The sequence below is a fragment of the Urocitellus parryii genome, chromosome 15, assembly GCF_045843805.1.
Source record: "Urocitellus parryii isolate mUroPar1 chromosome 15, mUroPar1.hap1, whole genome shotgun sequence".
NCBI classification, from domain to species: Eukaryota; Metazoa; Chordata; class Mammalia; order Rodentia; family Sciuridae; genus Urocitellus; species Urocitellus parryii.
Window position 1 is genome coordinate 57742870 of NC_135545.1, and position 20265 is coordinate 57763134.

At 56.5% G+C, this 20265-nt stretch overlaps 3 protein-coding genes across 5 annotated transcripts; 2 read left to right on the forward strand and 1 right to left on the reverse strand.

Moving 5' to 3' along the window:
- The first annotated feature begins 80 nt into the window (after positions 1-80).
- Spata33 (spermatogenesis associated 33) lies at positions 81-5508 on the forward strand. Its single transcript, XM_026401909.1, has 3 exons — positions 81-189; positions 275-427; positions 5131-5508. Exons 1-3 carry the CDS (start codon positions 153-155, stop codon positions 5340-5342), a joined length of 402 nt encoding a protein of 133 aa, XP_026257694.1. The 5' UTR covers positions 81-152; the 3' UTR covers positions 5343-5508.
- Positions 5509-6747: 1239 nt separating this feature from the next.
- Cdk10 (cyclin dependent kinase 10) lies at positions 6748-13909 on the forward strand. 3 transcript variants are annotated; one of them, XM_026401892.2, is made up of 13 exons: positions 6748-6866; positions 8894-8966; positions 9658-9729; positions 10139-10241; positions 10369-10450; positions 10770-10837; positions 11210-11262; positions 11390-11459; positions 12083-12142; positions 12343-12466; positions 12538-12677; positions 13063-13115; positions 13299-13909. In XM_026401892.2, exons 1-13 carry the CDS (start codon positions 6780-6782, stop codon positions 13394-13396), a joined length of 1083 nt encoding a protein of 360 aa, XP_026257677.1. In that variant the 5' UTR covers positions 6748-6779; the 3' UTR covers positions 13397-13909. The 3 variants fall into 3 exon arrangements, with proteins under 3 accessions (XP_026257677.1, XP_026257678.1, XP_026257676.1); XM_026401893.2 differs by having other exon boundaries at positions 6750-6828; XM_026401891.2 differs by lacking the exon at positions 6748-6866 and adding an exon at positions 6880-8819.
- Positions 13910-14213: 304 nt separating this feature from the next.
- Spata2l (spermatogenesis associated 2 like) lies at positions 14214-17898 on the reverse strand. The gene is made up of 3 exons (XM_026401910.1): positions 17834-17898; positions 17151-17454; positions 14214-15828 (listed from the first exon to the last, which is right to left on the reverse strand). The coding sequence occupies exons 2-3, from the start codon at positions 17451-17453 to the stop codon at positions 14854-14856; spliced, it is 1278 nt and encodes a 425-aa protein (XP_026257695.1). The 5' UTR covers position 17454; positions 17834-17898; the 3' UTR covers positions 14214-14853.
- Between the last annotated feature and the right edge of the window lie 2367 nt (positions 17899-20265).

A 20265-nucleotide genomic window follows, 5' to 3' on the forward strand; every position in this document is an offset into this window, starting at 1 on the left:
TCTCGCGAGAGGACGAGATCGCGCGAGGCGCGCGGTGGCCGTGGTGACCGGCGCCGCCGCGGCTCGCGGAGGGGCTTTGTGAGACGCTCTGGGCGCGCAGCCGCGGAGGCGCGGGGACCCCGGCCCGCGCCGGCGGGGCGGCGGGCTCACCTATGGGACTTTCGAAAAGCAAGCCCAAACCCGGGAAAGGTAAAGGGCGCCCGCCGCTGCTCGGGCCGCCCGGAGCCCGCGCCCCGGCCCGGCTGGCGGGCTGACGGCGGTGCGTGTGTTTCAGGTGAGGAGCGAAGGAAGGGCTCCTCCTATTCGAGTTCGAGATCTAAGGAGAGGCTGTCGGAGAAGCACTCCCTGGAGGCCGAGAAGCTCGCGGACAGCCACTTCCTGAGGAAGGGCTCGGCCAAGCACGGGCGGCCTTCGGCTTCGTCGGAAGGTAGGAGGCCCCCGAGGTCCCGTTCGCCACGGGACGGGTCCGGTTTCCAGACCTGGCCGTGGGGGCGGGGGCAATATCCAGGTCTTCGTGGACAGGTAAGTCCCTCAGAGTTGAGGACGTGGGGAGAAGCCACCAGGTGACATCCGGCACCTCGGTGGGAGTCTGGCATGGAACCTGGGGCACCGCCCGGCGGGAGTGCACTGTGAGCAGTCAGCAGACGTGTCCCCTTCGAGCAGCTTAATGTGGAGTGGAGGGACTGAGGCCACAACTGCCCGAAGAAGCCTGAGCACGGTCTTCCCTCCACTTGGTCTTGCGGACCGTGGAGGGGGACTGTTAAATATTTAAAACGAGGGAAGTGTGATGGGACTTTGCCTTGGAAAAGTCTGTCTGGCTCCAGCACGGAGGCTAGTTGAGGGAAGCACAGAGCCAAGGGAGATCTGTCCTGGGTCCATTGATGTAATCTGCTGGGAACCAGTGAGGCTGTGGCACCAGGGATTCCAGAAGGACCCAGGAGTTGGAAACAACAGAACCTGCTATCTGATGAGATGGGGTTCATGGGTCAGATGAGAAAGTATAAGAAATGGCACACTGGCTGGGCAGGATGTAGGTCATCAAGGGCCACAAGCAGGAGGCAGGGTGAAGTTCAGGCACTGGGCTTGGGATACAGGCTGGACGTGAAATTCAGGAACTCCTCACTTGAAGGTAGGAGGCTGAGAAGGGCCAGAGTCCTAGGGTTGCCCTTGTCTCTCAGGGTGCCTTTAGCCACAATTACAAAAAAGCCACCAAATTCAACTGAGGTCATCAACTCACAAATGATGGAAGAGTCAGATATCACCCTTCTACTGAGCATTCAGAATGGTCTGCTCATCAGCTCACCATTGACTAAGTCCTGCCAAGGACTTGGCATGTTATACTCTGCTGCCCTCATATCAAGGATGTCTTTTGCCATAGTCCCCAGAGAGCCAGAAGGCCCCTGGTTTTCCTCACTGTCTATTAGCAAGGAGACCTTTCCCTTCAGCTGTTTTGCCTGTCTAGGATGGGCTCGCTTTGCAAATTCACCAGAGACTGGAGGAGCCATGAGGCACTGGAGTGGGCAAGACCCCTGCCAGCAAGGAACTGCCTGCTGGAAAGGCACCAGGCAGCAGCTGTCTCACAGCACCTTTTCGGAGGCAGGGACATGAAGAGAAAACAGCAGGTCAAGGAGCAAGAGTGAAGATGAATTTCAAGACAGGGGAGAGTGTGGTTCCTCCACATGGTAGAACGGGCTCTACAGTAACAAGGGAGCACCACTGATGTGCTGCCCTGTGGAACAACCCCAGAACATGATGCCACATGAAAGAAGCCAAGTGCACAGAGCACTACAGGATGATGCTCTATATCCGAATGTCCAAAAGCCGATACATAGAGAGGCGCTCAGTGACCTTCTGGTGCCAAGTGCAGGAGTGGGAATTGGCCACACTCAGCACAAAAGGACTTCTTGGGATGATGGACACATTCTTACAACTGAATTGGGCCAGTGCACCAATGGGCTACTGTCTCTCCCTCTGGAGATGGCTTGTAGTTTCCCTGGGTTGTGTCTTCCTTGCTTAGTCCAAAGGCAGCTCTCGCACACGGTGCGCGCGCGCTCTCTCTCTCTCTCTCTCTAATATTTTTAGTTGTTTATGGAACTTTATTTACTTCTGGTGCTGAGAATTGAACCCAGTGCCTCACACATACTAGGCAAGTACTTTACTACTGAGCCACAGCCCCAGTTCCCGGCAGCTCTCTTTTGAGATTGCCATTCCCCACCCTGTTCTCCCTTGAATGTGTATCTACTTTCCTAAATAGACCTCTGTCTATGCCTTTAAAAAAAAAATGGGGGCTGGGGATATAGCTCAGTTGAGAGTGCTTGCCTAGCATGCACAAAGCCCTGAGTTCAATCCCCAGCACCACCAAAAAGAAAAAGAAAAAGGAATTAGGCTGGGCATGGTGGTGCCTGCCTGTAATCTCAGCTACTCAGAAGGCTAAGTCAGGAAGATGGCAAGGTCTACACTAGCCTTCAGCAACTGGACAAGACCTGTCTCAAATTACAAAGGGCTGGGGGTGTAGCTCAGTGGTAGAGCACCCCTGGGTTCAATCTCCAGTACCAAAAGAAAAAACTGAATTTGGCTGGGTATGGTGGTGTACATGTGAGTTCCCAGCTACTCAGGAGGATTGCGTGAGCCTAGGAGTTTAAGGCCAACCTGGGCAACTTAATGAGATACTGTCTTAAAATAAAACAAAAGGGTCTAGGGATATAGGTTACTAGTAGAGCAGCCAGTTCAATCCCCAGTACTATACACACACACAAAAGGAAAAAAAACAAAAAGGATGATGGTGTGCTCAGTTGTAGAGCGCCCCTGGGTTGAATCCTGGCATGTATGAGGCCATGGGCTCCATCCTGGCACCAAAAACAACAACCCAGTCTCCAAAGGTCACAGCTGTATGATGGGTTCCATTTGTGTAAGATTCACCAAATGACAAAGATCATAGAGATGGTGAACAGACTAGTGGTGGGATCTCTGGTGGGAACCAGTCCTGTGTCCCGATGAAGGTGGGGTCACGTGACAGGGCGTGTATCTGTATACCTTGGATCAATGCCAGTGTTCATATTAACTCAGATAAAGGTGTTATCATTGGGGGAAACTGGGTGAAGAGTATACAGTAACTTTCTGTTCTACTTTTGCAACTTTCTATGAATGTATAAATATTATAAAAATAAAAACTTTAAAAATATATGTCAAAAGTTGTTATTAAAAATGGAGTTCCAGAATTTTTTGCCTTTTTCTCCAAATCAGACTAAGTAAATGGCAAGTATGGATGACTTCAGGGTCTTTTTTTTAATGTCTTCCAGTTTTGGCCACTATTATGAGAAGAACATGTGAGACTGCAGCAGTAAATTCCAAATATTTGTTGTAATTTGAAAAGAAAGAGATGCTAAACATCTCTAAATCCTGATTCATCTTGTGACATAGACTTACTGGACAGAAGCAAAGGTCCAATGTTGCAGTCAACCCTTTGATGTGGTAAAGAAGCATAAACAAGATATCAAGGGGTTGATTTCATATCTGGAAAAAAAAATATGTAGTTCCAGTACAAAGAGAGCGAGCAGATCAATGAAATGGAAAACATGAAAAGCTGTGTGAGTGTGTGTGTGTGTGTGTGTGTGTGTGTGTGTGTGTAATGAGAGTACAATAAAACTGGCACCAAAAATAGATGGGAATTACATTAGCCAAATATATCATTATATTGTGTCCAAGTACGAATACATAAAAATGAAACTCACTATTATGTATGATTATAACACACCAATAAAAGTATGCAAAAAAACTAAATAACTTTAATGCTTGGTATCAAGGGAAAAAAAACAAGTGGAAAATGGAAGAACTGTATAATAAATGATGCTAGGAAAAATGTCTAACACGGTAAGGAAAACATAAGTTAGACTGTAGCCTTTTGCCATATGCAGATAGTTTCCAGATGGTCAAGAGTGATTAGAATGAAATGATGTAAATATTAATCTGATTTTTCTAAACCTCAAAGAAGGATGTCACAAAGAAATATTCAAGGTGCTAGGTGCAGTGGCTTTGCCTTGTAATCCCAGCGACTGGGAAGACTGAGGCAGAATGATCACAAGTTTGATTCCTGCTTGGGTAACTTAGTGAGACCATCAGGAATTTAGTGAGATTTCATATCAAAACAATAAATAAATAAATAAATGGGTTGGGGATGTAGCTCAGTGGTAAAGAACCCCTGGGTTCAACCCCTGATACCAAAAGAAAAGAAGAAAAAGAAATATTGAATGTCTGCCAGGGATGGTTGAGCAGGCTGTAATCCCAGCTCCTTGGGAAGCTCAACAGAAGGATTGTGACTTCAAGCCAGCCTTAACAAGGCCAGGTCTCCAAAACAGGCTAGGATGTGAGTGCAAGAGAATGATACACCTGTACATCTGCAGAATGGCTTTCTATAGCAGACCAGTGCGAGAGACCTGCCTGGCATGCATGAGGTCCTGGGTTCAATTTCCAGTGCTACAAAATAAATAATAAAAGCCATGTTGATATCACTAACCACTCATTCTCCCCTGTAACTGGGCTCATGCAGCATTAAGGGGATTGAGGGAGCAAAGTAAGCCCCAGAAGAGCGTGATCAGCATTTGACTGTATTGTCTGTGCACCTCATTGGGCTTCCACATGCCCCAGCCTGGGAGCCTGGAGCCAGTGGTGGAGGGAGGAGGCTGGGAGCTCCTTGGCTTTCATACCTTGTAACAAGACAAACTCAGTCACCTTTAGGAGCATGCAAACTGCAGTGCCTGAAACAGCCTTTTCTAGCAATTCTGAGGGGTAGAGATCTGTACAGAAGTTTTTCCAGAGTTATAACCCTCTGGATGCTGGGCATCTGGGGCAGAACTGCCTTTATATCCTCTCCTTCCTGTGCTGTTGCCCTGAAGCCACCCTACAGCTGTTTCCCCAGGGCACAGGAAATCTAGAAAGTCTCCTGTTTCTCCCTTGAAGGAAAGGACCCTTGTGGCTGAATTGTGAATCCATGTGAGCTTTGGAACTTCCGTGCACAGTCTCTCCTGCTAACCCCAAGCCCAATTCCTTTATTCTGGCCCCAGACAGGCCTTGTCTGCATTGTGGAATTTCCCCACACAGCCACTAAATGCCTGGATGTTTTCTTCCCTCTAGAGAAACCTGATGTAAAGCAAAAGTCGAACAAGAAGAAATTTGTCATTCCGCAGATCATCATCACTCGGGCCTCAAATGAGACTCTAATCAGCTACTGTTCCACTGGAAATGAAGAGCAGAGAACCATTCGGGAACAGGCTGATTGGGGTCCCTACCACCGACACAGGAACCCCAGTACAGTAGCTGCTTATGATCTGCATACTAAAGAATAAACAAGCGCCCCTGAATTGTCATGACTCACTGTGCTGAGTTTCAGCCACACAGGCAGAAGGGCCATCCTGCCCCTTTGGAGCCAAGGTGCCCTCAGTCCACTAGGTTCTGCCTCAGTGACCACCTTGGTCTTACCTTCCCTAGGGCCGCTGGCAGCTTATGGAGTGACAGTGACAGGTTCAGAGAGTGAAATTTGTGGTGCTAAATGAATAAACTAGCATTTCCGTGTTGGAAGTGGCTGGCTGTGATGAATGATGGACAGCAGGCGGCACCTGGGGCTCTGACTTAGGTGGGCAGTTAGGATCCTTTCCATTTACTTCTGAGGAGTAAGTACTTAGAAGTTACAGTGAGTGGCCTGTCCCCCAAATTGGAGAAAAGGCCAGAGGCTGAGTATAAACTTTTAAGTGGTAATGTTGTAGAACAGAGAGGTTCAGAGCCGCCTCGGGCTGCAGGCCTCTGTGCTGCCCAAGGCCAGAATAGTGCAGGAAGTGCCCTGGGATGGGTGGGCAGGGCACATGGACCTTGGAAGTGACCTTGTTAATGCTGTCCTGTCTTCCTGGCCCCCGGTAATGAAGGGCCACTTTGGGATGCAGTTATGATGTCACTGAGAACTCAACTGAGTCCACCCTCAGCACCGTCTTCAGGTCAGGTTGTGGCCTGACTGAGTGCCCTGGCCTGTCTGATCTTATGTATGTAGTAACAATGTGTTAGTTTTGTTAGTTTCTAGATTGGCTGGACTCAGAGGGCAAACCAGAAATAGGGGACAGTGGCATGGCCACAGTCTTCTCAGGTATTGAGGTGCCTGTCACACATATCGACATATTGTTCTTTTTTTTTTTTTTTTCTATTTTGAATTAGGGTCTCACTAATTTACTGAGGCTGGTCTCAAACTTTAAATTCTCTTGCCTCAGCCTCCTGAGTTGCTGGAATTCTGTAATTCCGGCATAAGCCACCAAGCCTGGCTCCAACAGCTTCAAATATATACATACATACGTACATGTAAATCCATCTAGTATAGACACAAGTCCTCTCTAGTACATGTATACATACTACATAAACACAGAACCCTCTAGGACTGGGCTAGAGTTGGCAAGGCAGTCGCCCTGGGCTTGCCCGCATTCACTGCGGAGCTCTGCTCTTCTTAAGAGAAGGGAAGCAGCTGAGGGTGGTGCACCTGCAGGGAATGCCCAGCTGGATGCCATCTCAAGGGGCCCTCCCACCTGCCGCCTTCTGCTGGTGCACCAGCTGGTGGGGTCTCCATCCAACCCCAGGTGCTGAGCTCTGGATGCGCTCCGAGGGGGTGGGAGGGGGAACCTCCCCAGGTGGGCGTGTCTAGGTCCTGGCCAGGTCCCCTGGGTAACCGTGGCAGGGGGCGGGGCAGCACGACCCGGAAGTAGATCGCGCGCCTGCGCGCTCGGGCTGTGGCGCCGGCTCTCGCCATGGCGGAGCCGGACCCCGAGTCGGAGCAGATCCGTCTGAAGTGTATCCGTAAGGAAGGCTTCTTCACGGTGCCTGCGGAACACAGGGTGCGACGGGGGGCCCCTCGGGGACGCGGCCTTCCTCGCCAGCAGGGTCGCGCTGGAGCGCCGACGTCGCAGTGCGGCACGCGCGGGAACGACGGCCCCGGGGACGGGGACGGGTCCTCCTGGCAGCCTCGCGGTGTCTGGATGGGGACGGGACCCCGCTGGCGGCCTCCCGGGGAGGGGACGGGTCCTCCTGGCAGCCTCGCGGTGTCTGGATGGGGACGGGACCCCGCTGGCGGCCTCCCGGGGACGGGGCGGGACGAGGCCCGGCCTCCCGCGAGGGCAGACTCCCAGCTCCTACCCCTGCTTTCCCGATTCCGCCCGCGACGGGCTCCGCCGCCGCAGCTGGTGCTGGACGAGAACTTGCGGCCTGGTTCCCCTCTCCATCTGCGCCTGGGGGCTCTTAGGGGCCGGCAGCCCTCTCTGGGGACAAATGCCGCCACTTCCATTACCGTCTCTTTTGTGGGATGAAGGCGCTGAATGATTTTTACCAAGATGGACACATGGTGTAAGGAAAGCGGGTTGTGTTTTCGAAGAATCAAGAGCTGGGCTTGGTGGTGCACGCCTGGAATCCCAGCCGCTTGGGAAGCTGAGGCAGGAGGATGGGGAGTTCAAAGCCAGCCTCAGCAATATAGCGAGGCCCTGTCTCTAAAATATTGAAAAAGGCTGGGATGTGGCTCAGTGAGTGGTTAAGCGCCCCCTGGGTTCACTCCCTGGCACCAAAATAAATAAATAAACAAACAATGATCGTGGCCCAATGGGAGGATAGGCAAGGTGCATAATTAGCAGTGCCTGGAGACCTGGAAGTCTCTGGGGTCTTAGGAGTGCATTCAGCTGGGGCCAGGACGAACGAAATTGGCAGAAGAACTGGCATTTCTTTTGGACCAGGAAGTGTGATCAGATTGGACACAGATGAGAAGGGTGGCATGCCACACTCAGGAGGCAGGGGCAGAGCAGGAGGGTCACAGTGTGGGCAGAAGGTGCCAGCAGAGAGCAGTGTGAGAAGGGATGAGACCCTGGAGGGAGCCAGCCAGTTGCCTCTAGGTCTCAGAGAGTAACAAGACAAGAGAAGAGAAACCAGGAGAGGCTGTTGGAGTCAGAACCCTGCTGCAGACACTGCTTAGATCCAAGGAGAAGTGCTCATTCCGTGCCCCAGAGGCACCACACCATGCAGGGTTTTCAGGGTGCAGGCTCTCTGGGTGGACAGAGCTTTGTCTCCTCTCCTCACTAACATCCTAGAAAGGCACTGTTTTCCACCCCGTGGGCCATGGTGGGTTTTTTTTTTTGTGGTATTGGGGGTTGAAGCCACGGCCTTGAGCTTGCTGGCAAGCAGTCCACCGCTGAGCTGCATCCTAGCCCTCTTCTGCCTTGTTGCTCTCCCTGTTCTCAGCCATTCCCAGCCTCCTTGGAGGGGAGTGGGTGGTAGCCAGCTTCCTTTGACCTGGAAGACACACGTGGCCAGGTACCACTGAACAGTGCTTCTTTTCTTCTTCTGTTTTTCTTTTCTTTTTTTTTCGATACAAGAGATCGAATCAAAGTGTTCTTTTTCTACCACTGAGCTATATCCCCAGCCCTTTTTAGTTTTTATTTTGAGAAGGGACTCGCTAAATTGGTGAGGCTGGCCTGGAACTTGGGATCCTCCTTCCTCAGCCTCCTGAGTGGCTGAATTACTGGCCTGCGCCACCCTGCCCAGCCTGAGCCATGTTTCTTCACACTGAGGAGGTGACTGGATGGTGACGATAGTGTTCTCTGCCATAATGGTGTTGCTGTGCACAGTGGTGACTGTTGTAGACAGCAGCCATGCAGACTGGGATGGAGAAGGAGTGGCTAGGCCACTCTGTATTTCCTTCAAAGTGGGCCCAGTATCATCCTCCCCCTTTTCTCACCAGAGAAGCCCACGTGTGTGGCTGCTTTTCTCTTTGGTGGGCAGGACATGGGTGGACTTCTCAGTGCCAGGTGGGTGAGAAATGCCTGTTCTCAGCTGTTTACCAGCTTCCAGGCGCCACACTGGCAGCACCTCTCTCTTTCAGCTGGGGCGATGCCGGAGCGTGAAGGAGTTTGAGAAGCTGAACCGCATTGGCGAGGGCACCTATGGCATTGTGTGTGAGTGGCCACCGCGGGGTGCTTGGAGGTGCAGCTTGTGGCTGATGAGTACAGGCTGGGTTGCCACGAGGCAGCTGTGTTGGGGCTGGCAAAAGCTTCTCAAGGCTGGGATGTGGCTCAGTGGTTAAGTGCCCCGGGGTTCAATCCCAAAGCTTGTTCAGGAACTTTTAACTCCCAGTGCAGTTTCCATGAACTTTACACCATATCTGAGGGCAAACCTCAGTTTCAGGCTGCTAATATCAGTAACCCAAATGTATAACCATGGAATGCAGCGGCTGTTAGAATATTGAAAGGTAGAATTTTCAGCAGCAGCTGGCGTTCATACCAGCTCTGTTGGTGTGAGACTTTCTGTCTAGTGTTTGGAAGAGGGACCATCCAGATAGAGCACTTTATTTGTTGTTGGAACATAGCTGCAGGCAGATGTGAAGCAGTGGGTCGTGTGTTGCCCGAGGAGGAGAATGCCTGGAGTTTGAGTTGCCGGAGGCCAGGTTTCAGAGAGTCACTGGGTATTCATTCCCACCCAGCCCAAGTGAGGGAGCACCGGCCGGGGAGCTTGTCTCAGGAGTATTGCTTGCACAGAGTGAGCACTGAGCATCACTAGGACTGGGTTGCTAGAGGAAAGGGAGTTCTGAGGAGCCTCAGAGGGGCTCCTGCCTAGCACAGAGGGGCTTGTGATGGGTTTCCATTCCAGATCGGGCCCGCGACACGCAGACCGATGAGATCGTTGCCCTGAAGAAGGTGCGAATGGACAAGGAGAAGGATGGTGAGTGGGAGGGGTAGACTACTACAGCTAGGACCTCAAAGCAGGAAGGGGTGTGATGAGGGGGCTGGCTCAGCCTGTCACCTCCAGGCCAGGTTTGTGAAGTCTATCCCCACTGCCTGGAGGTGTGTGGATTCTCTCCTGCCCCTCCTCTTCCTCCAGTCTGGCGATTCACCTCACCTGCCTTCCACACCAGTCTGGCACCCCGCTGAGCCGCAGCTGGGGGGGTGGACCCACCAGGATGCCCTCAGTACAGCAGTGAGCACAGAGTTGCTGATTTTATTGATGAGTGACAGTGACGAGTGGTGTTGGGATGGCCGTCTTCCCGAGCGGGGACAGTAGCAGCATCTTTCACTGGGTGTCCCTAGAGCCTGAAGGCAGGGCAGGGCTCACTGAGCCTTCTCTGTTGCAGGCATCCCCATCAGCAGCCTGCGGGAGATCACTCTGCTCCTGCGCCTTCGCCACCCAAACATTGTGGAGCTCAAGGAGGTGGTTGTCGGGAACCACCTGGAGAGGTACTCTGCTGGGCCCACCACCCGTGTGGGCCCTGCTCCTCTGTGCCACCCTTCCTGCAGTGAGGGAGGGCCTCTGCCCAGAAGGGAGAAGACAGGGTGGGGCAGGTGTTCTCCTGTTTTCCCCCAGCATCTTCCTGGTGATGGGCTATTGTGAACAGGACCTGGCCAGCCTCCTAGAGAATATGCCAACGCCCTTCTCTGAAGCTCAGGTATGAGGGGCACATTGCGAGCCCTGGTCAGTGACCACTGTATCAAACAAGGCTGGTGGTGGTGTGGGGGTGTCTCAGCCCTCTTGAAAGAGGTGGAGTTACTGCCTGTGGGGCATGTTGGGGAGTTCGAGGAGCCCAGCCTGGGACACGGGAGGCCCCTGGGGAGGAGAGGTGGCAGCTGCACTTTTCTGGTTGTATTGGACACAGCAACCGCTAAGTTCCTGAGGCTGTGTGTTGACAGCCTGGCCACCAGTAGGGACATGGCACATAGAGGGTCCACCATGGGCTCACCCTAACCCTTGCCTGGGTCTCTACACAGGTCAAATGCATTGTGCTGCAGGTGCTCCGGGGCCTCCAGTACCTTCACAGGAACTTCATCATTCACAGGTGAGCTGAGGTAGCCAGAGGGAGATCAGAGCAGTTGCCTGCACTGGGCAGGGTGACCGGCCTCCCCTGCTACAGTCATCCGCAGAGACCGCCAGGGGCAGATGTACAGCAGAAGTTCTCCAGCTGCCTGGGGGAAATGTCTTCTGCCAGGAACTGCTGGGAGTGGGGGGCCTTTGGGGACTGGAGCCGGAGGCCGGCTTTGCCTCTCCCACAGCAGCGGGAGCTACTGCATGCCTGGTGGCTAGTGTCTGCCATTGCTACCCTTTGCTTTCAGAAGGGGGTTGGGGGCAGTGTAAGACCGATGTGGTCTCAGGCTGTGGTGAGTCTGCCCCATGGAGCTTGCTTCCTGGGAACACTGGCGTTCTGTCACAGGGACCTGAAGGTGTCCAACCTGCTCATGACTGACAAGGGCTGTGTGAAGACAGGTGGGCACGGGGTGCTGGCCCTGCGGTGTGGAGGTGGCTTTCTGTGGACACGCCTTTGGTGGTGGGGGTGTCGGTCCTTGTTTAGTGCCCTGAAGGACCTCCCCTCCCCCCTTGGCCTTTACCACAGCGGATTTTGGCCTGGCCCGGGCCTACGGTGTGCCAGTCAAGCCAATGACCCCCAAGGTGGTCACCCTCTGGTGAGTCCCTCCCGGGGATGAGTACCTGTTTCAGGGCCCTTTGAGGGTGGGGCCGACACTGCAGAAGAGTGGAGAGTGGGAGACTCATAAAGGCTGGACAGAGAAAGGCACTCCAGGTCACCTGTGGCCTAGGACAGCTTCCCAGAACAGCCAGGGTTGACCTGGCAAAGGGTGACAGCTAGGGTTAGTGGCCTGAAGGAGCCCGCCTTGTCCACCTTCCTGAGGTGGTGCCTTCAGAGCTGGCTTGGAAGCACCTTGGGAGTTGGTGGCCTACGTAGCTCCGTGATCATCCTAACAGGCAGAACGACCTGTGGCAAGGGGGGACATGAGGTCCCTATGTGGCGCCTCTGGAGTGTGCATCGACCACACTCCAGCGGCTGATGTCCACAGGCCTGTGCCAAGGCCTCGGTGGTTCTCGTAACGCACAGGACATGCTCTTGTGGCAGTGCTCCATTAACAGCTGTGACCACTGTGTCACCCTGGTTTTCAGGCCTAGAGCAGAGGGTACTGGACCTGGCAGTAGTGGTCCTGTTGTTCAGGGTACTGTGGAGCCCCTGGGAGGCTTGGCCCTGGCTGAAGGAGAGGGGCTGGCCACAGGTGACCTGGAGTACTTTTCTCTGCAGGTACCGTGCGCCTGAGCTGCTGCTGGGAACCACCACCCAGACCACCAGCATCGATATGTGGTGAGAGCGGCTGCTCCCGGAGCTCAGCCAGGCCAGGGCAGGGCAGGGCAGGGCTGGAGTCTTCCCTGGGTCTGGAGGGAGCATGAGAGTGTAGCTGCAGAGTGGCCGTGGGAGCAGGTCTGCCCTGGCTGTGCCCTCTTGCCTATCCCATCACCAGTCTGGTGGCCTGGCCCTCAGGTCTGTGGTCTCTCCCCTTGTAGGGCGGTGGGCTGCGTTCTAGCTGAGCTGTTGGCCCACAAGCCCCTTCTCCCAGGCACCTCTGAGATTCACCAGATTGACCTAATCGTGCAGCTGCTGGGGACACCCAGCGAAAACATCTGGCCGGTGGGTAACCTGGCAGTCCCCAGTGCCCCCTGTGCCCAGCCCGTCCGTGGCTTCAGCCCTGCTTCCTGCAGGGTTTCTCCAAGCTGCCCCTGGCTGGCCAGTACAGCCTGAGGAAACAGCCATACAACAACCTCAAGCACAAGTTCCCCTGGCTCTCCGAGGCTGGACTACGCCTGCTGAATTTCCTCTTCATGTATGACCCCAAGAAAAGGTCAGATTCCGCCTGTGGGCAGTCCTGCGAGTCAGCATTTGGAATGGGAAGACCCTCTTCTCTGCAGAGGTGGAGGGACCCTCAAACCCACATCCCTTATTTGTTCTTGTGGTGCTGGGCCTGAACCTGGAGCCACATCCCCTGGGCCAGTGCTCTACCCCTTTCCCCAGCTCAAGCAGAACCTTGAAAGACAGTTTCTCACAACATGGGCCGCATTGCTGCCAATGTCCAGGGTGGGTTCTCTCTGCCTCCTCCTGTGGTAGAACTCACTGAGGTTCCCTGTGGTCTCTGGACCCTGCTACTGGAAGTTTAAAAGGAAGCGGCTGGGGTGTGAGGCCAGACCTTTTTGAGGCCAGCATCCCATTAAAGGGCTGCTTTTCTGCAGGGCGACCGCAGGAGACTGCCTGGAGAGCTCCTACTTCAAGGAGAAGCCCCTGCGTAAGTTCCCCAGACCCTCTGGGTTCTGTTCTCTGGGGGCTTGCTGGGCCAGTGGCCCTTTTCTTGGTGGGTGGGCTCCCAAGGCAGGCAGGAGTGTGGACACCCTGGAGCATGCCCCATGGCCTGGTCTGCTGGGGAGCCACCCACCCTCTGCCCTGACACGGAACTGCTCCTCTCCTGCAGCCTGTGAGCCGGAGCTCATGCCCACCTTCCCCCACCACCGAAATAAGCGAGCTGCCCCGGCCACTGCGGAGAGCCAGAGCAAGCGGTGTAAGCCCTGAGGTGGGCCTGCGTCAGATGGCCAGGCCTGCAGTGGACTGGGAATGCCCCTGCAAGTCAGGCTGGGCCTCCTGGGAAGTTGGCATGCAGCTTGTCCCCAGGCTACCCTCGACCTTCCTGTTCCTTCAGCTGACTCCACCCTGCCTGTGCCCAGAACCAGGCAGGTATGGCGTGGGGTGCAGTGGGGCGGGAGCTCCAGCCTGGGTACCCAGGTGAGCCGAGTTGTTGTGGCAACACCTGGTGGCCGTGCAGGTCTCGTCTGGCAGAAGCTCCTGAGAGGAGGACACACTGGTGCTGAAATCTCAGGCCGTACAACTTAGTGGGGTCTTGGAGCCAGGGGTGGGCACTGGCCTCTGAGGACTGCTGTGCTGTTGCCTCTGGGTCACAGGGGCTGCACAGGGCTCAGAGAAGCTGTGGTGACCCTGGGCAGGGCTGGGAAGGGGGGCACCCTTGAAACTCCTAAGGGAGAAGCAGCTGGCTCCCATCCTGAGGAAGAGAAACACTTTCCTAATAGACCTGGTTTCACCATTGTTTAATATACTGTGGGGTTCTTGCTTGTGTGACATGGACAGTGTCCTCTGAGTGCACTGGGGAGGAAGAGCAGGATGGGGCACAGATCGCCGTACCTGTCCCCTGAAGCTGGGCCAGGGCGGACTCTGCACTTACCCATCCCTGGATGGGTTGGCATGCTGGGGACCCTGGTCTCAGGGACCCTAGGTGGCCTCCAGGGAAAGCAGGCTGTGGTTTTTCCCTCTGGGTCTGCAGCAGCTGCACAGACCCACAGTGGACACAGCAGTCCAGTGGGTGGCCTGCAGGACTTGCCCCTCTTCTGCTGGGAGGCAGCAGGGTGCTGGTTGCTGAGCCTTCTCTCCACTGGGTAGGAAGTGGCACAGCTGCCTGGGCTCCTCCAGCCAGCACCCCCTGGCTGTGACACCGTGGGGGAGGCCAAGGCCCTCAAACCAGACCAGCTGGCACCTGGCAGCTTCCCAGATTGGCCCAAGTGGAACTTAGGACCTTCATGGTGTCCCTGCAGCCCCTGAGCAAGCCACACGGAGGGTGGGCAACCTGCTGTCCTGGACCACAGGCTGCAGGGAATGGACTAGGAGCTACGGGCCAGCCAGCAGGTGAGGGGACTTTAAAGGGGTGGGTCCTTCTCAGGGACAGGTTTGGGCACTGGTGACGGGGACCCTTCACTCAGTATACTGGGCATGGAGGACAGGGACACATTGGCAGGTGTGACCGTCCAGCTCAGGGCTTACTGCCAGCTGGGCCTGAGCCTGGCCCCTGGGGGAGGAGGACCTGGTACTGGCCCCAGGCAGGAGCTTCCCATGGAGGCTCTGCCCCCACCTCCCTGGACTCCCCCAGGGATCGGGAGACCAGGGCATTCAATGGCCTTGGCCCCTCCCCAAGAGCAGCACCATGGAAATTCCTGAAAACCCTTGACCTGAGCCAGTTGGGCCTAGGGGCGGGCCCCTGGGCTGTCGTACAGCAGGGTGTCCACCTGTGCACGCTGCAGCCACAGGCGCCTCTGGGCCTCGCTGAGCAGTGCCCGCAGTGAGTGGCTGGGGCGGCAGGTTGATAGGGCTGTGCAGTGGGCAGCGTGTAGCTGGTGGCAAGTGTCACAGCAAAGGGTGGGCAGGGCACCGGGGGCTAGACAGCTGTGTGCCTGGTAGCTCAGGGGCTCAGGGACAGGCCCGAAGGCTGAGGCCCCCTCTGCCCGCACATGTCGAGGACTGGCCCTCCCTGGGCTCCCAGGGCCTTCAGGAGCAGCCAAGTCCCCAGGTCGGCTCAGCTCATGGCGCAGTGAAAGGAAAGAGAAGGCAGAGGGCTCAGGCTCCAGCTCCTCCTCCAAGGCCCCATAGGGTGGGCTGCCGGCTGGAGGCAGCTCCTCTGCTGGGGGCTCCCAGGCCCCACCCCCAGGGCCCCACAGTTTGGCACTCTGCTCCCAGAGTGGCGGCCTGTAGGCCAGTTCCACAGGGGGTGAGTCTGCACCCGGCGAGGGCTCCCCGTAGAGGCTGGCCTCCTCCGAGCCCTCGTCTTCCTGAAGGTCCCGGTACAGGTCCAGCGGGGCCCTGTAAGCAGCAGGAGCGCCCCGGGGAGGCAGAGGTGGTGGCTCCTCATCCTGGGCCAGCCGCTGCTGCAGCCAGGCCACACAGGAGGCCACATCCCCACTGGCCCTCCGGGCCCTCAGGAGCTCTTCTGCTGGCAGCACACTGGTGCCCAGCTGCGTCAGCACCTCACCCAGGATCTCACACTCCAGCCGGAGGGCGAAGCAGCCCAGGGCTACCTGCACCAGCTGGCAGGCAGGGGGCAGAGCGGTCACCATCAGGCGGTGGCTGTCCCTGCGCACGTAGCCCATCTTCTGGAAGCTCTGGATGAGGAGCTCCTCGGAGAGCACGCCCTTCAGCACATGCACGTAGCCCCCCGAGAAGGTCTGCAAGGGAGGGGCCTGGTCAGGCCCTCTGCCAGCCAGGCCCCAGCACTGCTCTCCCCCGGCTGGGGCAGGTCCACACCGAGTGCCCTGCCTAGAGCAGTTCTCCTCTTGGACTCTCCCACCTCCTCCTACCCCTGGGTTTGCTCCTCTAGTCTATCCCCTTAAAACAGCGTCTTCAGCACTCTCCTGCTTTTCTGCTTCTCCACGACAGTCCTGGAGACCTTTCCTCACCAGGGCAAGAGGCTTTGCTGTGCATCTTTTCCCTACTGTGTAGTATTCCCCTGCCTGGATGCAAGACTGGGGACTGAACCAGGGCTTCGCCGATGTGAGGCAAGTGCCCTACTTGCCTGAGTTAGACCCTAGTCCTCTCCTGCAGGTAGGTGAGTGCCCTGAAATGGCTTTCTAGAAGAACCAAAAGGATCATGAGACCCATGGCATTGTGCCTCTCCTAAGTTCTGAAACTCCAGGGCTCTGTGGAGCACCCCTCTGCTTACAGCAGCTGGAGGCACACACCTCCCAGGTACTGGGCACCAGCTGTAGAACTTCCTTTTCTGTGGACTTGTGTCCCTTTCTCAGAAAACAAAATGGGCTCAGAGAGATTAGGTAACTTGCCCAAAGTCACACAGCCAAGAGGCAGAACCAATCACCAGCCAGCTCTGCTTCTTCCCAGCCTCCCCTGCGCTTGTGAGACCCTCTAGGACAGGCCTGGCCATTCTGCTTTTGCCCCTCCCCACCATGGGGCTAGTGGGCCCTCCTTACCCCCTAGCCTGAAAGGCTGAATAAAAGTTCAACGACCTTGGACCAGCGGTGCCCCAGTGGAGCTGCCAGCTCCCGAGTTCCTTCGAAGAGGCTGTTGGCAGCTAGGCAACCGGTGGAGGCGTACCTCGCCCACGTGGGCACTGACGTCATCACCCTCCTACTCCTCCCAATTAGCTGGGAGCATCCGGCAGCCCTGCCCCCTCCAGCTCAGGGCAGCTCCCCAGAGAGCCCGACCCGGCCCTAGCCGGGAACTTGGTCCGTGCCATCCCCCATCCGTGCCCCCCCCCCGTCCCCCCGTCCGGCTTCAGCATCCTCCTTTACAGACCAGATCAGGCGGAGGAGTTGGGGTGGGGGCATGGGCCTCCAAGTCCCCCTGTGCGCCTGTCCTAGGATTTCCACGGCAACTGGGGCCGCGGGGCCCGGCAGATAGGCACCCAATGCTGCCCTGCTCCCACCGGGACCTCAACACGCCCACGGGCTCCTAGCGCTTCGGGCCCTGAGGACACCCGAAACCCCGAAAGGGGGGTCACTCCCCACGGTAACCGGCAGCGTCGACGTCCTACCTTGATGGTGGTGAACTCCTTCCTCCAGGGCAGCAGGTACAGGTGTACGGCCGCCAGCTCCAGCAGCTCGAAGGCCCGTGCCAAGCCGCGGAGCGCGGGCGCCAGGTCGGCGCGGCCCCACAGGCCGTCGGTGAGCAGCGCCAGCGCGTCGTCCTGCAGCGCCCCGTGCAAGTCGAAGTCCTCCACCAGGATCTGCCAGAGCACTGCGCGCAACGAAGGGTCTCCGCACACGCCCGCGCGGCCCCGCCGCAGCTCGCGCTCCAAGCACAGGCGGTAGTCCTCGGACAGCGAGCTGCTGCCCATCCTGGCGAGCGGGTCGGGGCGTCAGGAACTGGAGATTATTCCCTCCCGACTGTGTGACCCCAAAGCCCCCGCATCCAGCATCCTCTCCCAACTCGGAGACCCTGGCCTCGCCAGTAGGGCGGGCCCCTTGTCTGCAGCTTCTCCCGAGCCTGGAGGCCCGATCCCGCCAGCTGAACGCCCCTGCTGTCCACAGCAAGCTCACACCTGCAGACCTCGTCCCCACCAGCTGAGCGCTCCCCCGCACAGCACCTGCGGACGGCCTCCAGCTCTACAGCCTCGCCCTGCCCGCGGTGCGCGTCCGGCATGGACGTCACCTCCTTCCCTGGAGTCCCTCGCCCACCAGATGCTCTGGACCCATCAGGCGACGGCGATGGCGATACCTGTCGGTCCCCAGCCGTCCGCGAGCAGCCGCCTCTCCGAGTGTATCTTCCCACCGCTTCCGCGGGAGTCGACTCCGCCCTAACCCTAGCCCTGGCGGTGGGTGGGGCTTAGAGGGCGCCACCCTTGGTGGGCGGAGCTGGTAGGCGCCCCGCCCCCGCCGCGCACCTGCGTTTCCGCGGCGCCAGGGCTGGTGGCTGGTACTCGATTCGCGTCCGGTGGCCTGGTGTTCTGGCGGCCCTTCCGAGGGGTGGCTGCGCGCCGCTCGCTCACCCCCGCGACCGGGACTTCCCGAGCCGATCCTCGGAAGCGCCCGATCTCGCGGAAGCGGGCGGCCCTCTCCCGGCGGGGGCGGGGCCTCGCATTACGGGGGGCCGGGGGCGTTGGCCGAGTCCCCGGAGGGGCGCGCTCCAGGTGGGATGGGGACGGGGGTTCCTGCAGCAATCTCTGGGTTGGGTGGCTTCCCCTGCTCTGCTCGTTGCTCCGTACCTCTCAACCCCTGGTCTGGGGGTCTTTGAGGCGAGATGAGGCGTTCCTCCCCCCCCCCTCTCCCCCCCCCCCCCCCCCCCCGCCAAGCGGCCGCGCTGCATTTCGGCCAGCCTTAGTCTGGGCCACCCCTCTCGGGACGTTTGACTTCCCTTCCTTTGGTTTCCTCTGGTGGAGGGGGGTGAACGCCGCAGGGTCCCCGCCGGATGGAAGCAGGGTGTTCTATTAGGTCCTCTTCCTGGGCACCTCCTGCTCCTTTCCTCCCCAGGTCACCAAACCAAGGCTCAAATGTGTCCAGAAGGGACCTTCCCCGGGGAAAGTTACCTGCCTTCTGTTAGGATTTTCACTGGGATATTTTTAGATGTTTCTAAGGAAATTTGTTAAACGTTGCAACCAGTAGGCAGATCTCCCTGAGGCGTTTTGCCGGCTGCTACTAAATGGGAATTTTTCATTTAGTGTTTAGGCATCCAAGGGGTCACACTGACCCTTGGGAGAGCTGACTTCATTTGCCTGCAGCTCTTCAGCCTTTCATTTTCTTCCTGTCCGCAAGGATCGAGTGAACCCTTCTCTGTTCCTGAATTGATTCCTCTGTCTCCTAGCTCCCTTCTTCTTGTACCTGCTGGGCCCCCAGTGACCACTCCCCCGGGGTTTCAGGCAGGCTTTGACTCAGCAGCACTGGGACTTCAGAGGCCAGATCATTAGGATGCCATGCCCAGCAAGGCACAGTGGCTAACACACCTTAATCCCAACAACTCCAGGGGCTGGGGCAGGAGGATTGCAATTTCAAGGCCACCTGGGCAACTTAGGGAGACTACATCTCATAAAAAGGGCTGGGGCTGTGGTTCAGTGGTGTAGTTCCCCTAGGTTCAATCCCCAGCACCACAAAGAAAGAAAAAAACAAAACGTAGGAGCGTGGCCATGCTCCTGCCTTATTTTGAGACGCTAACTTTCAGACCCCAGCTGGTGCTATGAGGACACTGGCAGAAGTGGATGGATCCCTGTATGCCTGCAGTCTGGGACTACAACTCCTGGGAGACAGGCAGGGCTTTCTAGGATCATCAAGATGAGGTTATTCCAGACTGGGATGGCCCCTAATCCCAGATGATTGATGTCCTTGTAAGAAGAGCGTTTTAAACACAGAGGTAGAAGACCACGTGGAAATGGAGATGGGAGTGAGATAGCTCCAACCAAAGGACCTCAGGGATCCTGAAGATTTAATAGCTTGGAAAAGGCAGGAAAGAGTCTCCCCTAGTCTTCAGAGAGAGTGTGGCCCTGCTGACACCGAGATCTCAGATTTCTGGCTTGCAGAACCATGAGAGTGAATTTTTGTGGTATTTTGTTACAGCAACCACAAGATACATGTACAGGCCTTGCATGTTCTGACAGCCCTGAGGTCCCAGCTGACCACCAGCATTGAACTCAAGACATATGAACAGGTAGCTCTTCAGATGGATCCTACCCCTCAGCATTAGGTTATCCCAGTGTGGAAGCAGCCCTACCTGGATTGCACACCCACTAACCATTCCTGGATGTAAGGTCATGCACAAAACCAGTTGATGCATCCTTACCTTGCTTCCTGCTTGCCCAAGGATGGATGCTTTGCCCCTCTAACTTGTGCACATCTCTCCCATGGGCACTGCTACATCAGTGGGTCCATCAATACTTACCTTGACCCTGAGGAGTGCAGCTGGTCACTGCACCATCCACCCCACAGCTACCCTCCCCAGTTGCAATGGTATAAAGTTTCTGGGTTTTTGTTTTGGGGGGGAGGCTACTGGGGATTGAACTCAGGGGCACTCAACCACTGAGCCACATCGCAGCCCTATTTTGTATTTTGAGACAGGGTCTCACTGAGTTGCTTAGTTCCTCGCTTTTGCTGAGGCTGGCTTTGAACTTGGGATTCTCCTACCTCAGCCTCCTGAGTTGCTGGATTATAGGCGTGTGCCAC